We start from the raw sequence: 20,606 nt of genomic DNA, 5'->3' as shown, positions 1-20,606 counted from the left end.
TCTGTTACATTATTTGACTGTTCTAGCTTATAGTATATGCACTGTGTATTTAAAAAAAATAAATTGGCATATCAATGATAGAAAAATGTAGGGCTATGTGGGAGAGAAGGGTTAGATTGATCATAGATTAGGTTAAAAGGGTCACGCCCTGAAACGTTGACAGTTTACTCTTTTCTATAGATGCTGCCTGACCTGCTGAGTTCCTCCAGTATTTTGTGTGTGTGTGATGCTTGGATTTCCAGAAACTTCAGATTCTCTCTTGTTTGAGTTTGATTGTGGTAATAGCCAGGTTCTGAGCAATATCCTTGAGGAAGGAAGACCTTCCTGGTCTGGTCTATCAGTGGATAGCCCTTCCTGGTCCAGTCTGTATTGGTGTGGCCCGGTCCGGTCAGTGTCGGTGTGGCCCGGTCCGGTCAGTATCGGTGTGTCCCGGTCCGGTCAGCGTCGGTGTGTCCCGGTCCGGTCAGCGTCGGTGTGTGCCGGTCTGGTCAGCGTCGGTGTGTCCCGGTCCGGTCAGCGTCGGTGTGGCCCGGTCCGGTCAGCGTCGGTGTGGCCCGGTCCGGTCAGCGTCGGTGTGGCCCGGTCCGGTCAGCGTCGGTGTGGCCCGGTCCGGTCAGTGTCGGTGTGTCCCGGTCCGGTCAGCGTCGGTGTGGCCCGGTCCGGTCAGTGTCGGTGTGGCCCGGTCCGGTCAGCGTCGGTGTGTCCCGGTCCGGTCAGCGTCGGTGTGTCCCGGTCCGGTCAGCGTCGGTGTGGCCCGGTCCGGTCAGCGTCGGTGTGTCCCGGTCCGGTCAGCGTCGGTGTGTGCCGGTCCGGTCAGCGTCGGTGTGGCCCGGTCCGGTCAGTGTCGGTGTGGCCCGGTCCGGTCAGCGTCGGTGTGTCCCGGTCCGGTCAGCGTCGGTGTATCCCGGTCCGGTCAGCGTCGGTGTGTGCCGGTCCGGTCAGCGTCGGTGTGGCCCGGTCCGGTCAGCGTCGGTGTATCCCGGTCCGGTCAGCGTCGGTGTGTCCCGGTCCGGTCAGCGTCGGTGTGGCCCGGTCCGGTCAGCGTCGGTGTGTGCCGGTCCGGTCAGCGTCGGTGTGGCCCGGTCCGGTCAGCGTCGGTGTGGCCCGGTCCGGTCAGCGTCGGTGTGCCCCGGTCCGGTCAGCGTCGGTGTGTCCCGGTCCGGTCAGCGTCGGTGTGTGCCGGTCCGGTCAGCGTCGGTGTGGCCCGGTCCGGTCAGCGTCGGTGTGGCCCGGTCCGGTCAGCGTCGGTGTGGCCCGGTCCGGTCAGCGTCGGTGTGTCCCGGTCCGGTCAGCGTCGGTGTGGCCCGGTCCGGTCAGCGTCGGTGTGGCCCGGTCCGGTCAGCGTCGGTGTGGCCCGGTCCGGTCAGCGTCGGTGTGTCCCGGTCCGGTCAGCGTCGGTGTATCCCGGTCCGGTCAGCGTCGGTGTGTCCCGGTCCGGTCAGCGTCGGTGTGGCCCGGTCCGGTCAGCGTCGGTGTGTCCCGGTCTGGTCTGAATCAGCGTGTCCCGGTCCGGTCTGTGTTGGTGTGTCCCGGTCTGGTCTGTATCAGCGTGTCCTGGTCTGGTCAGTGTCAATGTGTTCCGGGCCGGTCTGTATCTGTGTGTAATCCTTCCTGATCCGGCCTCTATCAGTAGTCCTAACTCCAACTTAATCCCAACACCATCGACTGTGAGATGGTCATGCAACACATATTCAGTTCCATCAAAGAAAGGATGTGTTGGCATTGGAGAAGGTTCAGAGGAGATTCATGAGAATGATCCCAGAAATGAAAGGGTTAATGGATGAGGAGTGTTTGTTGACTCTGTGCCTGTACTCACTGTGGTTAAAAAGAATGAGGGGTAACCTCATTGAAACCTATTGAATATTGAAAGGCCTAGACAGACTGAATGTGGAGAGGATGTTTCCTCTAGTGGGACTGTCTCAGACCTGGGGACACAGCATCAGAACAGAGGAATGTCCCTTTAGAACAGAGATGTGGAGAAATTTCTTTAGTGATGAATCTGTGACCATAAGACATAGGAACAGAATTAGGCCATTCAGCCCATCAAGTCTGCTCTGCCATTCCATCATGGCTGATTTATTATCCCTCTCAACCCCATTCTCCTGCCTTCTCTCTGTAACCTTTGATGCCCTTGACTAATCAAGAACCTATCAATCACCACTTTAAATATACCCAATGATTTGGCCTCAACAGGTGGCTGTGGCAATGAATTCCATAGATTCACCACCCTTTAGCTAAAGAATTTGTCATCTTCATTCTTAAGGGATATCCTTCTATTCTGAGTTTGTATACTATGGTCCTAGCCTCTAGCGGTATTGGAAACATCCTCTCCCCATGCAATCTATCTGGTCCTTCAATATTTGATAGGTTTCAGTGATACTCCCCCCTCATTCTTCTATACTCGAGTCAGTACGGGCCCAGAGGTATCAAATATGCCTCATGCATTTACCCTTTTCATAAGATCATAAGACATAGGAGCAGAATTAGGCCATTCAGTCTGTTGAGTGTGATGCCCCATTCCATCATGGCTGATATCCTTCCTGGGATCATTTTCGGGAGCCTCCTCTGGACTCTTTCCAATGCCAGCACATCCTTCCTTAGACAACAGGCCCAAACCGGTTCACAGTATTCCAAGTGAAGTCTGACCAATGCCTCATAACGCTTCAGCATTATAATCATTAGAACAACTCTGTATTAAGATAAAAATACCTAGTACAAAAAGGGAACAAAATATGAGATAGTGTTCGTGGACCATTCAGAAATCTGATTATGGAGAGGGAGAAGCTGCCCCTAAGGCTCTGATGTGTGAATTCAGGCTCCTGTACCTGCCCCCTGATGGTAGCAGTGAGAAGAGGGCATGTTTTGGAAGGTGGAGATGCCTAATGATGGATATCACTTTCCTGAGGCATTGCCTTCTGCAAACGTCTTCAATGGTGGGGAGGCTGGTGGCTGACCTGCAGTGTTAAACGATTTGAACCAAATTTCTCTCCTGATTAGTAGTAATATCTCAGCTGATTGATATTGTTGTTACATTTGTATTTGATACGATTGTGTTTCACCACCAGTCAATACTGCGGGCAGATTGCAGCACCAATACCACTGCCAGTTGTATAGCAGAGCCTGTTTCATTTCTCAGGGCCATGGGAGTTAGTTGTCAATTCTTAGCAGTTTACAGGAACAGAGAGATCTTGGGGTCCACATTCTTCAAAGTTGCCACACCTGTTGATAGGGTTATTAAGAAGGTGTACGGTGTGTTGGCCTTCATTAGTTGGGGATTGAATTCAACAGCTATGAAGTAACGTTACAACTCTTTTAAACTCTGGTTAGACCACTCTAGTTCAGTTCTGGTCATCCCTTTATAGTGAAGGATGTTGAAGCTTTAGAGAAGCTGCAGAGGAGATTTACCAGGATGCTGCCTCAGTTAGGGAGCATGTCTTATGGATAGGTTGAATGATAGGCTTTTCTTTTTGGAATGAAGGAGGATGAGAAATTACTTGCTGGAGCTGTACTAGGTAGATTGAATGAATGTACAGCTTCCTTTTTTTCTAGGTTGGAAATTCCTAACACAGAGGGCATAACTTTAAAGTAATTGGAGGAAAGTTTGGTGGGGGGCAGAGATGTCAGAGGTAAGTTCTTTACACAGAGTAGTGGGTGCATGGAATACCCCGTCAGGGGTAGTGGTAGGGTCGAGTCAGATACATTAGGGGCACTTAAGAAAATCTTAGATAGGCACATGGATGATAGAAAAATGGAGGGCTATGCAGGAGGGAAGGATTAGATTAATCAGAATCAGAATTAGAGTCAGGTTTAATATCACTGGCGTATGCCATGAAATTTGTTGTTTTTGGCAACAGTACATTGCAATACATAATTATAAAACTATAAATTATAATAAGAAATATATAAAATAAATAAGTATTGAAAATAGAGAGCAGAGAAAGTAATGATGTAATATTCATGGGTTCATCGTCCATTCAGAAATTTGGATGGCAGAGGGGAAGAAGCTGTTCCTGAAACATTGCGTGATTGTCTATAGGCTCCTGTCCCAGCTCCTTGATGGTAGCATGAGAAGAGGGCATGTCCTAGGTAATGGGTTTCCTTAATGAAGTTTGCTGTCTTTTTGAGGCAATGCCTTCTGAAGATGTCTTCGATGGTGGGAAGTCTAGTGCCCTTGATGGAATGCTGAGTTTGCAACTTTTTATAGCTTTACTGATCCTGTGCAATAGTCCCTCCGTATCTTGGAGTAGGTTAAAAGGTTGCCACAACGTCATTGGCCGAAGGTCAGGCACTGTGATGTTCTGCTGTATGTTCAACATCCTAAGCATAAATTATCATGGAAAGAACACAGTTTGAACAGACAAAAATCTAATGAAGTGCCAGGTAATCAAAGTGGTCATAGTGTTACTAAACCGTAGTGATTAGGGTTGTGCTGGTTGGTTCAAGAACTGAATTGTTGAGGTGAAGTGACTGCTCTTGAACCTGATGGTGGGGAACTTCAGGCTTCTGTACCTGCAGTCCGATGGTATCTGCGAGAAGACGACATGGCCTTAATGGTGGGGATACTTGATGATGGATGTTGCCTTCTTGTGGCATCACCTACTGTAGATGCTACAGACTGCCGGTTCACGTTGAAAGTTAATTTCAAAGTTGAAGCTAAATTTGTTATCAAAGTATGTATATGTTATACTACCTTGATTAATTTTCTTGCAGGCATTTACAGGAACAATAAAGAAATACAACAGAATCTACGAAAAAACATGCATGAACAAAGAAACAACCAATCGATGTGCAAAAGAGGACAATCTGTGCAGATAATAACACAGAGAACATGAGTCATTAAGTGAGTGTGTAGGTTTCAGAAACAGTTCAGCAATGAGGTGAGTCAAGTTATCCACACTGGTCAGGATGAAAGGTAATAACTGTTGCTGAACCTGGTGGTGTGAGACCTCAGACTCCTGTACCTCCTTCCCTGGTAGCAGTAGGAAGAGAACATGGCCTGGATGGTGGAGGCAAATAAGTGCATCTGCACGGAATGGTATCGCAAGAAAGCGTCATGCATCATCAGAGACCCCCACCATCCAGGTCATGCACGCTTCTCACTGCTGTAATCGGGAAGGTACAGGAGCCTAGGACGCACACCACCAGGTTCAGGAACAGTTATTACCCCACAATCATCAGCCTGGATAACATCAGTCATTTCAACATTGAACTGATTCCATAACCTATGGACTCTACAACTCATGTTCTCAACTTTATTTCTATACCTGTATATTTTGTTTGCACAATTTGTCTTCTTTTGCACATTGGTTATTTGTCAGTCTTTGCTTATGTCATAAATTAAATTGTATTTCTCGATTTTCCTGTAAACACTTGCAGGAAAATGGATGAATCTCAGGGTAGTGCCTGGTGACACATACGTACTTGGATAATAAACTTCCTTTGATCTTGATATTGATGGATGCTCCTTTCATGTGGCAGCACTTCATGTAAATGTGCTTTATGGTGGGAGGGGTTTGCTTGTGATGGTGGGTGGGGAGGGATGTGCCGTGATGTACTGGGCTGAATTCACTGCTTCCCCTCCTGGTTCTAACATGTTTTCCCTCCCCAAGGCCTGCTGTCCGGGGAACCTGCAGCTCGTCCTGGTGCTGCGTCCATCTGGCTTCCTGCAGCGTGCCATCTCCGACATCAGCTTCCGCCTTAGCCAGGACGAATTCATCCTAAAACTGCCGGTAAGAAATGCTTCCCTCCGTCTGCGGTGTCACCTTTCACCGTCTCAGTCCCCCCAACCTTCCCTGCATTTTCCCTTCTTAAACCTGTCACCCCTACTGGGGCATAGGCTGCCAACAGTGGCTCACAGAGTCCTCTGTCCTGGGTCTAACGAAGATTAATCGGCCCTGTAGCTTCTGCTGTCACCACGTGACTTTAAACGTCTTCTCGGTGAAGATTCTTCCTCTCCCAGGTTTGAGGTCTTTGGAGCTTATGCTGGCCTTTCTGTCGCTCTGGGGTTTTATGGGATGGGGTTGCTAGCCCGAGACCCAACCCTTCTCCTTTCACAGCTGGAATTAGGACCATCTATGGCAGAGTTTCTGTACATTTTACCTTATCTCTATTCCTCCCTTTAATCGTCAGCTCTCCATCCCTCCTATCCTCTCTCCGCCCCTGCCTTCCATCTCTAAAGGACCGAACTTGCTTTACAGCCCCACACCGTACCAGAGTGTTGTTCAGACATCAAAAGGCTTTCCAGATGTAGACATTGTTAAAGCAAGGCTGCATCACCAATGCGATTCATCAACACTGGCCAAGTGGCCCACTGGGTTTGTGCTAGCCCGTTGTAGACAGTGTGGAGCTGCTGTGTTCTCTGATTCTCATTTGAAGGCCGAAGCTGGATCTGCATGGGCACACCCTCAGGCAGAGCATTCTGAGTGGCACGGTACCATATTGGGCAGTGCGACTCTTCTACTGCACCAGCTGTAGGATGGGGGTTCAATTCCTACTGCTGGCTGTTAGGAGTTTGTATGTAATCCCCGTGACCACGTGGGTTTCCTCTGGGTACTCCGGTTTCCTCATGGAATCGAAACCCTACGGGTTAGTAGTAAGAGAGTTGTGGGAATGCTGAGTTAGTGTTGGAATTGTGGGTTTGGATATTTGATCCTCCACAATATTCCGTGCGGGAATTTAAATTGTCGGTGGCAGAGTTTTTTTTTAACGAGGTCGAGTTGCGAGCTCGACATCAACCTGGCACGGATAGAGAGCGCACTCGGGAGCAGCCTGTCACTGGATTGAACTCGGGAACCTCCGTTCTCGAGCCCGATGCTGATCTCACTGCACCACCAGCTGATCTCAGACTCAGCACAATCCTCACTGGTTTGATTTGTTCCAAATGAAGCATTTCACCAGACAGAACTTTTTGATGTCCATGTGACAAATAAAACCAATCTTTATCTTTTTTAAATATATTTTTATTGAAGGAATGACACAATACAGAATACATAATGGATTACATTTTCCTCCATTTTGCTTTTATATCTTACCCCTAAACAAAACTCCCCTCACCCTCCCTCCCCGAACATACCATGGCAGCTAATGTATTTACAATGCAACAATTCACAAATACAAGTACGGACATTTCACAGCCATACCCCCACATTCCTTCAAGATGAAGGCCCACACACATCCACAACATGTCAGATGATCCTGAATACACTCATATTATAATTCATCAACCACTCTGTGAGGTAAACCAGATGTGCGTTAAAAGGGAGGCAATTTCCCAAATACAATCAAATGCCCTCAACTAGTAGGTAATTCCTTAAGACTCCCAAAATATGACAAGAAAGGTCCCCATTTTGAATAGAACTATTTCACAGACACCCCTCAAAGTGAATTTAATCTTTTCTAATTTCAGAAAAAAACATTACGTCCTCTAACCAAGCAGCAGCAGATGGGGGAGTGGCAGATTTCCAGCCCAGCAAGATTCTCCTACAGGCCAAAAGCGATGTAAATGCAACAATATCCGACTGGCTTGCGTTTAAACCCAGAACATCATCTGCCACACCAAATACAGCGATAAGCGGGCAAGGCCTCAATGTCACCCCCAAAACCTCACTGATAATTTTAAAAACCAGTGCCCAGTAGCCATCAAGCCAGGGGCAAGACCAAAATGCAGGCACCAAACCAGCCGGAGGTCTGTGACAGACCTGTCACAGCCAGCGTCTGTCCCGGGATGCATGTCAGCAAGCCTGGCTTTACTTAAATGTACCCTGTGTAAAGCTTTAAATTGTATGAACCCCAGTCTGGCTCATGATGGCGAGGAATGAACCGTATTCAATGCTGCTTTAAAACAGTGCCTCAAAGTTTAAAGTAAAAATTATGATAAGAATATCTATGTGCTCCCATATAAAGCCTTGAGGTTCACTTCCTTGGGAAAATAAGGAATACAAGAGAATTTATGAAAAACGTTTCCTACTCCTGAGTTCCTTTGGCCCACTTGAATTCTTCCACCTGTTGAATTGTGATGGAGCGTGTGGTCCTGGGGTGGTGGGTCTGGTCCTGCGGTGGTGGGCGTGGTCCTGGGGCTGGGGGCATGGTCCTGAAGGGTGGGTCTGGTCCTAGGGGTGGGCGTAGTCCTGGAGGGGGGGGGTGGTCCTGGGGGGGTGGGTCTGGTCCTGGGGGGTAGGCATGGTCCTGGGGAGGTGGGGGTGGCCTAGTCCTGGGGGGTGGGCGTGGTCCTGGGTGGTGGTTGTGCTGTGAGGAGACCCACAGCCCCGATTGGTGTCACCCCACAGGCTTCAGCCTTAGCCCAGTGACTGATGCTTGTGTTTCTGAATCAGGCGGTCATGGGTCAAACCCTCTCTGGTGTCAGCCACTGCGCTGTTGGAGGTGATATCTTTCAGATGGAGCTCACCCAGAGCCAAGCATTTCCTGGGGTTGGCAGAAAAAAACCCACAACTGGTACTTGGCAAAGAGAAGGCCAGATTTCTGCCTGTACCTCTCAGGCAACTGCACCTGATTAGAAGCTATTTAGAGATGCAGCATAGTTACATGCCATTGCATAAGACACAGGGGCAGAATTAGGCCTTTCAGCCCATCGAGTCTGCTCTGCCATTCCATCATGGCTGATTTATTATCCTTCTCAACCCCATTCTCCTCCTTCTCCCCATTACCTTTGACACCCTGACTAATCAAGAACATATTAACCTTCACTTTAAATACACCCAGTGACTTGGCCTCCACAGATGTCTATGGCAATGAATTCCACAGATTGACTGCCATTCAGCAAAATAAATTTCTCCTTATCTCTGTTCTAAAGGGACATTCCTCTATTCTGAAGCTGTGCCCCTCTGGTCCTAGACTCCCCCACTATAGGAGACATTATCTCTACGTGCACTCTATCTAGGCCTTTCAATGTTGTATAGGTTTCAATGAGATCCCTGCTTGTTTTTCTAAACTCCAGTGAGTACAGGTCCAGAGCCATTAAGTGCTCCTCATACTTCAAACTTTTTCTTGTGAACTTCCTCTGGAGCCTCATTCTGGGCCAATGAGCTTGTACCACCTAATTATACCTGTGTGAGTTTCTTGTGCATAAGTTGACCACATTACAGCAGTGACTATCTTTCCATGGTTCTGATTGGTCCATAAGGTGCTTTAGACATAATGCGTTCTCCATTCTAGCTCCCCGCTCACCTCTTCTCCTCACTTGTCTATCACTTCCCTCTGTTTCCCCTCCTCCTTCCCTTTCTCCCAAAGTGCACCTTCGTGCCATATCAGATTCCTTCTTCTCCAGCTCTTTACCCCTTCCACCTGTCACCTCCCAGATTCTCACTTCAACCTTCCTCCCCTTCCCACCCACCTTCCCGCTCACCTGATCTAACTTAACTCCTGCCAGATTGTACTCCTTCCCCTCCCTCCACCACCTTATTCTGGATTCTACCAACTTCCTTTCCAGTCTTGATGAAAGGTTCGACCCAAATCATTGACTCTATATTCCGCTAAGTGAGGCCACTCTCAGACTGGAGGAGCAGCACCTCATGTTCCATTTCGGTAGCCTCTAACGTCAAGGCATGAACGTCGATTTCGCCTTCCAGTAATATTTTCCCCTCCCTTCCCTCTTTTTCTATTACCCATTCTGGCTTCTTCTATCTACTACCTCGCAGTTTCTACCTTCCCCCCCCCAATCTGGTTTCATCTATCACCTGTCAGCTTGTCCTCCTCCCCCCTTCCCCACCTTCTTATTCTGACATCTCCCTGTTCCTTACCGGTCCTGATGAAGGGTCTCAGCCCAAAACATCGACTGCTTATTCACTTCCATAGATGCTGCCAGACCTGCTCAGTTTCTCCAGCATTCTCTGTGTGCTGCTCTGGATTTTCAGCATCTGCAGAGTGTTTTGTGTTTGTGCTGTGATAAAGGTGAGTTCTGCCCAGACTGTCTGTGATGTGACGTCTATCCATGTTGTTGGTGTTCCTGCAGGTTGTTATGTTGAACTCGGTTACAGAGCTTCTGAACTACATCGACGAGAGCCAGTTGACGCGTGAGTTTGGCGGCACCCTTGACTACTGTCACGATGAGTGGATCCTATTCCGCACGGTACGGGGGGGTGTGTGCGCGTGCGCGCGTGCGTGTGTGGGGAAAACAGGCTTTCTGTCCATATTATGCTCAGTTATGTTCCTCTCACCTGTGGATCACATCCACATCATATCTCGGTTTGCTAAACAATCTAATATTAACCAGCAGGAAAGATCATTGGCTGCAGTCGGATTTTGCCTGCCAGTCAAACCCTAACCAGTTGGAATTCCTTGAGGAAATAACAGGCAGGATATACAAAGGAGAATCAGGAGATGTTGTTTATTTGGATTATCAGAAGGACTTTGACAAGATGCTGCACGTGAGGCTGCTAAACAAGATAAGAGTATTACAGGAAAGACACTAGCATGGAGAGAACATTGGCCAACTGTCAGGACACAATGAGTGGGAATACAGGAGGCCTTTTCCAGTTGGCTGCCAGTGACTAGTGGCGTTTCCCAGGGGTCTGTGTTGGAACCGCTTTTTTAATGTTATATGTCAATGACTTGGATGATGGCATTGATGGTTATGTGGCCACACTTGCAGATGAGACAAAGATAGTTGGAGGGGCAGGAAGTGTTGAGGAAGCAAGGAGTCTGGAGAAGGACTTAGACAGATTATGAGAATGGGCAAAGAGGTGGCAGACCAAATAGCCGAATTTTTGTTGTAGATCTTATATTCTTATGTGTCCAGAACAAAGCAGTAGACAGGAAAAAAGCATTTCAGACACTACCCAGCCTGCATATTGCCTTTTCTAAAAGCTCCCTTCCGAAAAGCACTATAGGGCTATTAAAACAAAAACTTCATACCACCTTAAACCTTTCTTCCCTAAGGCAGTTAGTCTAATCAACCATTCTAGTTAATTCCCCCATCCCTTCTATCTATTACCCTGCCACTGCACAGTAAATACTTTAAACCACTGTTTATAAAGCTGTTTATATTGAAAAATCCATGCTCGTATTCATGTATTTATGCACATTTTATTCCATATCCATCCTTTAACCTCTAACTTAATATTTTTTAAATTTATAAAGAATAAATACAGATTGGTAGGACTAGGCAGATTAATAGTTTATCACAGTCTGGATGGGCCAAAGTGCCTGTTCTTGTGCTGTAGTGCTCTGTGACTTTATCGCAGTCCCTTCCTGTTTACTTCCAAACGATGATTGCATATCTGCAAATATAGAAGAAGGCCTTCTGTCTGGGGTTTGTGGATTGTGTGTGGGAGGGAGAGGGGAGGAAGTCTTGTTCTGCTTTTGTTGTTTTGTTGCTTGTTGTGCTCTGCGTGACAGGCGTGCTATGTTGGTGCAGGAATATGTGGTGACACTTACCAGATCCCCCAGCGCATCCTCAAGTTGTTAATGCAAATGACGCATTTCACTGTATGTTTTGATGTACTGTACATGGGATAAATATTTTTTTCCTGAATCAAAATCTTATGGAGTATTGTGTTATTATCAGACTTTGGCCAAAACTAACAAATCGAAATAAACTGGTGCTTTGTTGAGCATCTCCGCTTCATCCGCAGAAGTGGAATGTCCCGCTGGCCAACCATTTTAATTTCTATCTCCATTCCCATTCAATCATGTCAGTCCATGGCCTCCTCTTTTGCCATGATGAGGCCACTCTCGGTGGAGGAGGAACACCTCATATTCTGTCTTGGTAGCCTCCAACTTGATATCATGAACATCGATTTCTTCTTCCTCTCCTTTCCCCCTCCGTCTAATATCCACTCTGGCCTCTTACCACTTCTCCTCACCTGCCTATCACCTTCCCCTGGTGTTCCTCCTCCTTCCCTTCCTCCCACAGTCCACTCTCCTCTCCTGTCAGATTCCTCACATCATCCCCTTCCCCACCCACCTGGCTTCACCTATCACCTTCTAGCTCGTTCTTCTCCCCCTCCCCTGACCTTCCGATTCTGGCATCTTTCCCCGTCCTTTCCAGACCTAACGAAGGGTTTCAGCTCAAAAAATTGACTGTTTATTCCTTTCCATCAATGCTGCCTGACCTGCTGAGTTCCTCCAGCATTATGTGTGTGTTACCGCAAATAGAAATGCAAGCAGGTCCCTGACCTACATCTGCTGCCCTACTATTTAACAATATCTTCACCTAAAATAGAACCATGGTGCACATTAATTATGGATGTTGATGCAAGCTGACTAACACAACTTTCTGACATTTTGATTTCATGTCCAAGCTGTGCCAATGCTTCGGTGGAATTCCTTTCAATGATGTAGGTTTAAGGTTTAGATTTGGTTTCTTTTTCAATGTTTTTTTCAGTCCCTAGTGACATCCAGCAAACACTGAGGCCACTTCTCACTGCTTATCTTCTTTAACTCACTGACCTCCGTTGATACCCCTGTCCCCCACCCTTACCCCCATCCCTATCTATTATTTTAGTCTGGTTCTCTTTCTCTCTCTTTTTACCCCCTCACTATAATCTCTCCTCCCAGCCCTACCTTTCTTTCTCTTTTATTTCCCATAATTCTCCACCTTCCCCCTAGCCCATTTCCCTCCAGCCTATCACTTCCCAGCTCTCTACTTTATCCCTCCCCCCACTTCTTATCCCCCCTCGACCATCCCATGTTACTTCACTCCTGATGAAGGGTTTCGGCCCGAAACGTCGTCACTACCTCCTCCCATAGATGCTGTCTGACCTGCTGAGTTCTGCCAGCATTTTGTGTTTTTTATCTTTAACGTCCTGTTTTGTCCTGTTTGAATTTGCTCAGGCCCATGCGTTGGATAAGGGTTCATGGTGATTTCTGCGCCCATGACATTGTCTCGCTGATGGATGTGTGTCTGGGATCAAGTGTTTCTGGACTGTAGAATATAGCATGTCACAGGTCTTTCAGCCCATGGTTCAGTGTTGACATTTGAACCTACTCCAGGAGCAATCTAACCCTTCTCTCCCACAGAGCCCTGCATTTCCACTCAGCCATGTTGCTTCGATGTATTGTTTCATGTACAGAAGCACACCACGGAATGGGCCCTCCCGGCCTTTTGAGCCATGCCAGCCGGCAGTCCCCTGATTTAACCCGAACCTAATCACAGGACAACTTACAATGACCAATTAACCTCCCGACAGGTACATCTTGGACTGTGGGAAGAAACCCCCGTGGTCACGGAGAGGTTATAGAAACTCTGGGATGTATTGATCTGTGACTCTGTGAGTTAGAGGTGCCGACTCTGGCTGTACACAGGCACTCTGCAGTACGTGCCCATGCCCAGTCTGAAACTACAAGGATAGTGAAATCACTGTAATTCTCCTCCAAATTCACAGAGGCTCTCTTTCCTGTAGGGGCGAAGATGACCTTAAATGGGTTATGGATGAATCCTGTAGATGTAGATAAATGTTCAACCTCTTGAGGCATAGTAACAGCACAGCATCCGCTTGATGGGCTGAGCGACCTGTTTCTTTGAAAGTGGGGGGTTTAAATTTCCATGGGAACTCTTGCAGTGCTGCATTGTCATTGTTTACGCCTGTCTGTTCTCGTGTTCAGGCAATCGAGAGCTTTGCTGTGATGGTCAAGGACATTGCTCAGATGTTGCAAGCTTTTGGCACTGACTTGGCTGAGGCAGAGTTGCCCAGTGACCTGCCCTCAGTGGAGGCTCTGCTAGCCTCCCGGACCGAGAAGTACCGCCAGCTGAAGGTGAGTCCTTTAGCGATCCACTGGACACCCCACGGGTCAACTGTTGTCCAGGCTGGGCATCCCGCTTGGTCAGCTCGTGTGCACAGGGGAGGATGGTGGATGCTGGATGGTAACAGTCTTCTCCCCAGGGTACTTACTTACCTAATCCCATCAAAGGTTCAAAGGCTAATTTTATTGTCAAAGTATGCATCTACAATCCAACTCTGATATTTGTCTTCTCCAGATAGTCATGAAAAGCAGAATAAAACATGGGAGTTTTGGAAAGAAAAAACATCAACCCATCATCCCCCCCCCACATGAAAAAGAAACAAAACTAGCAAACCCCAAAGCACCCAGCCCCTCCCTCGCACCCATGGCAGCTCGTACATCAAAAACCCCACAGCCCAGTCCCTTTCTCGCAAAGCAGAACAACGGCAATAGCATCAAACCCCCATCCCCTCTCCACACATACAAAAACTAACAGATCGCCGACACAGAAAAACCAACAAGAATATCAGACCCCTAACACCCAACACCTCCCTCGCACAAAAACCAACGCAGCAACCAGCAACAAGAAAGGAAACATGGAAAGCTGCAGGAGATCAATATAAACCACAATCCAATAATCACACAAATCTCAGAACTTCAAAAACAGCCCCCCATCAGCATTGAGGAGAGCAGCCACCCAAACTGAGACCTTCTGTGAAGAGTGACTACCACGCCTGGTCTGAACGCCACCAACCCCGAGGTCTCAGTGGAGAGCGAGTGCTGGCCCTCTCCACATTCGCCTCGATGCTTCAGTCTTCCTTGATACTCGAAATGGAGTTGATCGTGGTTGTGTTGGGTCTTCTGTACAAGGCAGCTGATGTTGTCGGTCCTGTCTTTCGATAGCACAGTACCAGATCACTTCATCAAATTCCAAACAGGCTCCAACACTTTCAGAAACGTAATCAAGACCAAAGAAAAAGCAGAAGATGTCGAGAAAGAGCCCCATGCCCAACCCTGCTCCTTTCACAGCCAGGCCTGAGGCTGTCCATGACGGAGTGGCTCTAGGCCTGAGGCTGTCCATGACGGAGTGGCTCTGTAGGGTAGTTGGCACCAAAACTAAGGGACAGAAGTTTAGGGTGAGATGGGAGAGGCTTATAAGGGACAGTTGCGGGCTGCCCCCCCAGAACATTGGGAAGTTGGACTAATCATTAACGCAAACGATGCATTTCATCCTGTGTTTCAATACACATGATAAATAATTGAATTTGAATCTGAGGGGTAACTTGCTCACACAGAGGGTGGGGAGTATAAGGAATGAGCTGCCAGAGGACGCAGTTGGACAAGGACAATAGCATTATTTAAGAAACATTTGGATAGATACCTGGAGGGATGGGGCTTAGAGGGATATTGGCCGAACACAGAGAATTGGGTCTACCTGGATGGACACCAAGGTCAGTATAAACTGACTGGGCCAAAGGGCCTGTATCTGTGCTCTTTATAAAGGAGAAATGTTACAGCACTCCTGGGTGAACCTATCCCCAAATGTTATTTTGAAGAATATTTTTACCTCAGCTAATATCATACAAACAACTGATCATTAGACACAGGAGCAGAATCAGGCCATTCAGCCCATCAAGTCTATTCCAGATCTGGTCTCATCTACCACATTGTGAAAGTAAATCAAGGGTCCTTCTTCAGTAGTGAGGTGCTTGCAGAAGGAGGAGTTGAGGCACTTTACAAATGCACGGACTTTCTTTAAGATGTGTGAGTTCTGAGGCTTGGAAAGCCACTGAGTTCTTTGTTCAACTGCTGTTTATTGCTGTGCCCAGAATGACGTACAAAAGGTGATCAAAGAGGGGGAGCTGCTGCTGACCAACCTCATGGAACCCATTGGTAGCAGTCAGTCCAGTGCGGAGAAAGATGGAGATCAGGCCACAGTGAAGAGGTGAGTGCTGGGATTGTGCAGTTCATCCCTCTGTGTTCCACCCACTCGGTATTGTACTGAACAAACCTTTGGTTTAAATCCAATTTTCCCTAAAAATCTGCTAAGAGTTTGAGTGTGTGTGTGTGTGTGTGTGTGTGTGTGTGTGTGTGTGTGTGTGTGTGTGTGTGTGTGTGTGTGTGTGTGTGTGTGTGTGTGTGTGTGTGTGTGTGTGTGTGTGTACACCATGTGCACACACAAATGCACACGCGCATATATAAGTACACACGCACATATATACACACACCACGTGCACGCAGATATATATGCACACGTACATATATAAATGCACACACACGCCACGCGCACACACACATAATGTGCACATGCACATATACACACACAACTGTCTCTCGCACACACACTCACACTCATGCATACACTCTCAATCACACACTTTCTTTCTCACCCTCACACATTGGACTAATAAAAATCCCAGATTTCAAAATAGTTAATGGTTTGAGTAAAGACTCATTTCCAAGCTATACTTGTCAGAATGCCGTGTCTGATCATGGTGTGTCCTCGCCTCCTCTGGCAGAGGTTTCTTTCTTTTCTCACAACTACCCTTCAAAGTTCATGAACCTTGACCAGGTCACCTTTTCCCTTTCCACATTTCCATATCTCCTTCTCCCTCTCCCGAGAGGAAGCTCCCACTCTCTGTTTAATGTTACCCATGGCATGCATCTTGACACCAGGTCCAAACATTAACCTTCACATGTGGCTTAGTTACTGAGCCCAGTGGAAGCATTTCTACTGACAGGAGAAGGGGGAAAAGCAGGTTACTGGCACCTTAAAACCAGACGCTTCAGGTAGGTGGGTCTCATCAGCCATGGCTGGCAGCTTATCTAGGAGAAGGAAAACTCTGATCTCAAACCTCGGCTGCCTTGCAGCTACACCCACTCATGGGGAAGGCTTCGGGAGTAAACCGTGAGGCAGCCTGATGCTGAGTTCAATGTTGACTGGCAACTGGCCACTGGTGCCAAACTGTATGGGCCACTCCTTTTTACCTGCTTGGAGAAGGGGAGCCTACTGTAAGGGCAGCAGCTTTGTCTCCATATTATACTGCCCTGGCTTGTGTTTCGACTGATGGCCCAGCAACAACAACGTAGACAGCTAAGACACAACATCCATGGTCAACCCCGACCAGCGGAGTTTCTCCTGACCATGTAGTGGTGTGGTGGAATTCTGAGGAGTCCATATTGAACTGGTCCTGAATGCAAGAGGCAAAGACAAACACACTCTGCTTATACCAGGCAGAGATTCATTAATCTTAATGGAAGGCAATTGACGAGAAACACTAATACTGCCTCCACAAGTGCTGCCTGACCTGCTGAGCATTTTCAACAATTTTCCATTCCCTACTCTGGCTTTCCTTTTACCACATCTCTTCTGCCTGTCACCTCCCTCGGTGCCCCTCCTCATTCCCTTTCTCCTATGGTCCACTCCCCTCTCCTATCGGATTCCTTCATCTCCAGCCCTTTACTTCATTCCCCCCTCCCACACCCACCTGCTTTCACCCTGCACCTTTCAGCCTGTACTCTTTCCCCTCCCCACCTTCCTCCCCCGCCTGTCCTGTTCCGATGAAGGGTCTTGGCTTGCAATGTTGACTGCGTATTCCTCTCCACGGACGCTGCCTGGCCTGCTGAGCTCCCCCAGCATTTTGTGTGTGTTGATTTGGATTACTAGGATCTGCAGAATCTCTCCTCTTTATATTTTCTGACTCATTTCTCTTTTGGATTGGTTATTAATAAATAAATGTATTTGTGGCAATTTTGGATATTGTAGTTATTGTGAGTCTAGGATTGGGGTTGTCTGATGGGAACAGGGTTGCTGGATAAGAAATCTGGAAGACTTAAGATGTGCAAATTCACAGATGCAGGAAAATGAAGAGATAGGGGTGAGAACAAAATTGAATACCTCTGAGACAGGTATGTTGCTGGGACTTGAGGACCTGAGTTATAAGAAAAGGTCATTATTCACTAGAGTGTAGAAGAACAAGGGAAGATTTGATAAAGGTATATAAAATTATAAGGGTATAGATAGGGTTAAATATGTTTTTCCCCTGATATTGGGCGAGTCTTCAACTAGAAATCATAAGTTAAGGGTGAAAGGCAAAATATTTAAAGGAAACCTGAGAGGGCATTTCTTCACTGAGAGGGTATGTGGAACGCTTTGCCGGAGACGTGATAGAGGCAGATACATTCAGGACAATTCAGATAGGCACGTGGCTGATAGAAAAATGGAGAGCTATGTATGAGGAAGGGGTTAGGTTGATTTTCGAGTAGATTAAAAAGTTGACACAACATCATGGGCATAAGTGCCTATACGGTGCTCGCTGATCCCTCTAAACTGTGTGGGTGTGCCAGCACGCAGTAACTGAAATGCTCCCGTGCACATCGCCGTTGTTCCACGCAGATGGAATAAAGACACATGAGAAAATGTTTACAAAACATTTTGTTGTGCTATATTTCATTATACCCTTCAAGTAATAAATAAAATCAAAAACAAGTGATTTTTCAATTTTCATTCTAAATATTCATAGTATGCATGTTACAAGAAGAAAACATGTCCTCCTCAGAACACTGGTTGCTCTGTGTCTGAGGAAACGTTGATTGCGCTGTAATGTGCCAGGTTCTGTGTTCTACAATCTGTCTGTGATGTGTCCAGTTAAAAAATTAGGTGGTGTTCCTCAAAATCAGCTGTCAGCAGAGATTGAAGTTGCTTATGGAGGTGCGAATGGAAGATTATATTACCAGGGTGAGAGAGATGTCGGGGCTTTGTGTGAACAGCTCACATTGGAATAGACGTATTAGTCTTCTCAAAAAAATCGAGCATTAATGAGACTTAAGATTGGTTGCCATGGGTTTGATATTTACTTCTCTCCCACACCTCGGACAGACTCTTAGCCCAACTGCATGACATGGAAACAGCCTTTGATGGATTCTGGGAAAAACATCTCCTGAAGCTTGAGCAGTGCCTGCAGGTCTGGAGATTTGAACAAACTTTCCAAGAGGTAAGCGCATAGGTCCCAACCCATCTTTGAATGACCTCATCAGATTCAGATTCACATTTGAGTTCAATACACTAAACGCTGGAGGAACTCAGCAGGTGAAGCAGCATCTATCACTCCTGTACCTAATGAACTGGCCACTGAGTGTATGTTTGTGATCTTCTGCTGTAGTCCGTCCACTTCAAGGTTCAACATGTTGTGCATTTAGAGATGCTCTTCTGCACACCACTGTTGTAACACATAGTTATTTGAGTTACTGCCATTTTCCTGTCAGCTTGAATCAGTCTAGCCATTCTCCTCTGACCTCACTCATTAAAAAGAGATTTTCATCCACTGAACTGCTTCTTATTGGAATTTTTTTTTTGTTTCATACACCATTCTCTGTAAATTCTAGAGACTGTTGTGTGTGAAAATACCAGGAGATCAGCAGTTTCTGGGATACTCAGATCACCCCGTCTGGCACCAGCAATCATTTCACGGTCAAAGTCACTTAGATCACATTTCTTCCCCATTCTGATGTTTGATCTGAACAACAACTGGACCTCTTGACCATGTCTGCATGCTTTTGTGCATTGAGTTGCTGCCAGTTGATCGTCTGATTCGCTATTTGCATTAACGAACAAGTGTACGTAATGAAGTGGTCACTGAGCATATTGATATGGATGCTGCCTGACCTGCTGAGTTCCCCTAGCATTTGTGTGTGTGTTGCTTCGGATTTCCAGTAACTGCAGAATCTCCTGTTTTTCAGATTAAGATTGATTTATTTATCACATATTCATGGAGATGAATGATTCCATAGCAGTACATTATACACTCCTGATCATTTACCTTAAACCAACATCAAAGAAGAAAAATAGGAGCAGAGTTAGGCAATTCAAACTGTCGACTGTATTCTGCCATTCCATCATGCCGGATTTACTATCCCTCTCAATTCTAATCTCCTGCATTCTCCCCGTAACCTTTGATGCCCTGACTAATCAAGAGCCTATCAATCTCTACTTTAAACATAGCCAATAACTTGGCCTCCACAGCCGTCTGTGGCAATGGTTTCCACAGATTCACCACCCTCTGGCTAAAGAATTTCCTCATCATATCTATTCTAAAGGATTAAATAGGTGGATTGCTGTGTGGCACGGATCACAGGACAATTTACAATGACCAATTAACCTACCGAGGGAGATGTCTTTGGCCTGTGGGAGGAAACTGCATCAGCCGGAGGAAATCCAAGTGATCACATGGAGGACATACAAACTCCTTACAGACAACACCAGAATTGAACTGGAATGCCCTGAGTGTAACAGTGCCCAGCATGGCATTGGCTACCTTCAGCCAATGGTGTGTGGAAGAATTCAGTGACACGTTTTCCAGATCCCCAATACTCTTCCTGCCAAATTATCACAGGTTTGCCCTTGACATACATCGATACAATAGTATAGTGATTAAGTCAGCAGACTACGCTCCAGAAATCTATTGATCCATGAATTTGAATCCCATGACAGCAGCTGGTGAATTTATATTCATAGTTAAATCAATGTAATTCATTATATCAATAGCCTATCTAGTTGATTAATGTACTTAAGGGAAGAAGATTCGAGAAGACCATAAGACATAAGAGCAAAATTAATCCCATTTGGCCCATCAAGCCTTCTCCACTGTTCCATCATGACTGATATATTATCCTTTTCAACCCCATTTTCCTGCCTTTGCCCTGTAAACTTTGACGCCCTTATCAACCAAGAACCTATCAACCTCTGCTTTAAATATAGCCGATGAACTGACCTCCACAGCTGTCTGTGGCAATGAATTCCACACATTCACCACCCTCTAGCTAAAGAAAATCCTTCTCAACTCTGTTCTAAATATATGTTCCTCTATTCGGAGACTGGTCCTAGGTTTATAACTTCCAAAAACAAATCACTAAATTTTTTTTTCTGATTG

The 20,606-nt window shown here is 46.7% G+C and overlaps 1 protein-coding gene across 1 annotated transcript in view; it reads left to right on the top strand.

Moving 5' to 3' along the window:
- The window catches only part of mcf2a (MCF.2 cell line derived transforming sequence a), a 176,088-nt gene that overhangs the window by 72,828 nt on the left and 82,654 nt on the right, over positions 1 to 20,606 (top strand). Inside the window, exons 5-9 of the mRNA XM_073057769.1 lie at positions 5,610 to 5,729; positions 9,968 to 10,084; positions 13,561 to 13,710; positions 15,507 to 15,622; positions 18,557 to 18,671. Of these exons, the coding sequence (XP_072913870.1) occupies positions 5,610 to 5,729; positions 9,968 to 10,084; positions 13,561 to 13,710; positions 15,507 to 15,622; positions 18,557 to 18,671 (618 nt within the window). The remainder of the gene's footprint in view (positions 1 to 5,609; positions 5,730 to 9,967; positions 10,085 to 13,560; positions 13,711 to 15,506; positions 15,623 to 18,556; positions 18,672 to 20,606) is intronic.

This window comes from Hemitrygon akajei, chromosome 10 (genome assembly GCF_048418815.1).
Source record: "Hemitrygon akajei chromosome 10, sHemAka1.3, whole genome shotgun sequence".
NCBI classification, from domain to species: domain Eukaryota; kingdom Metazoa; phylum Chordata; class Chondrichthyes; order Myliobatiformes; family Dasyatidae; genus Hemitrygon; species Hemitrygon akajei.
This window is presented reverse-complemented; position numbering and strand designations above follow the sequence as displayed.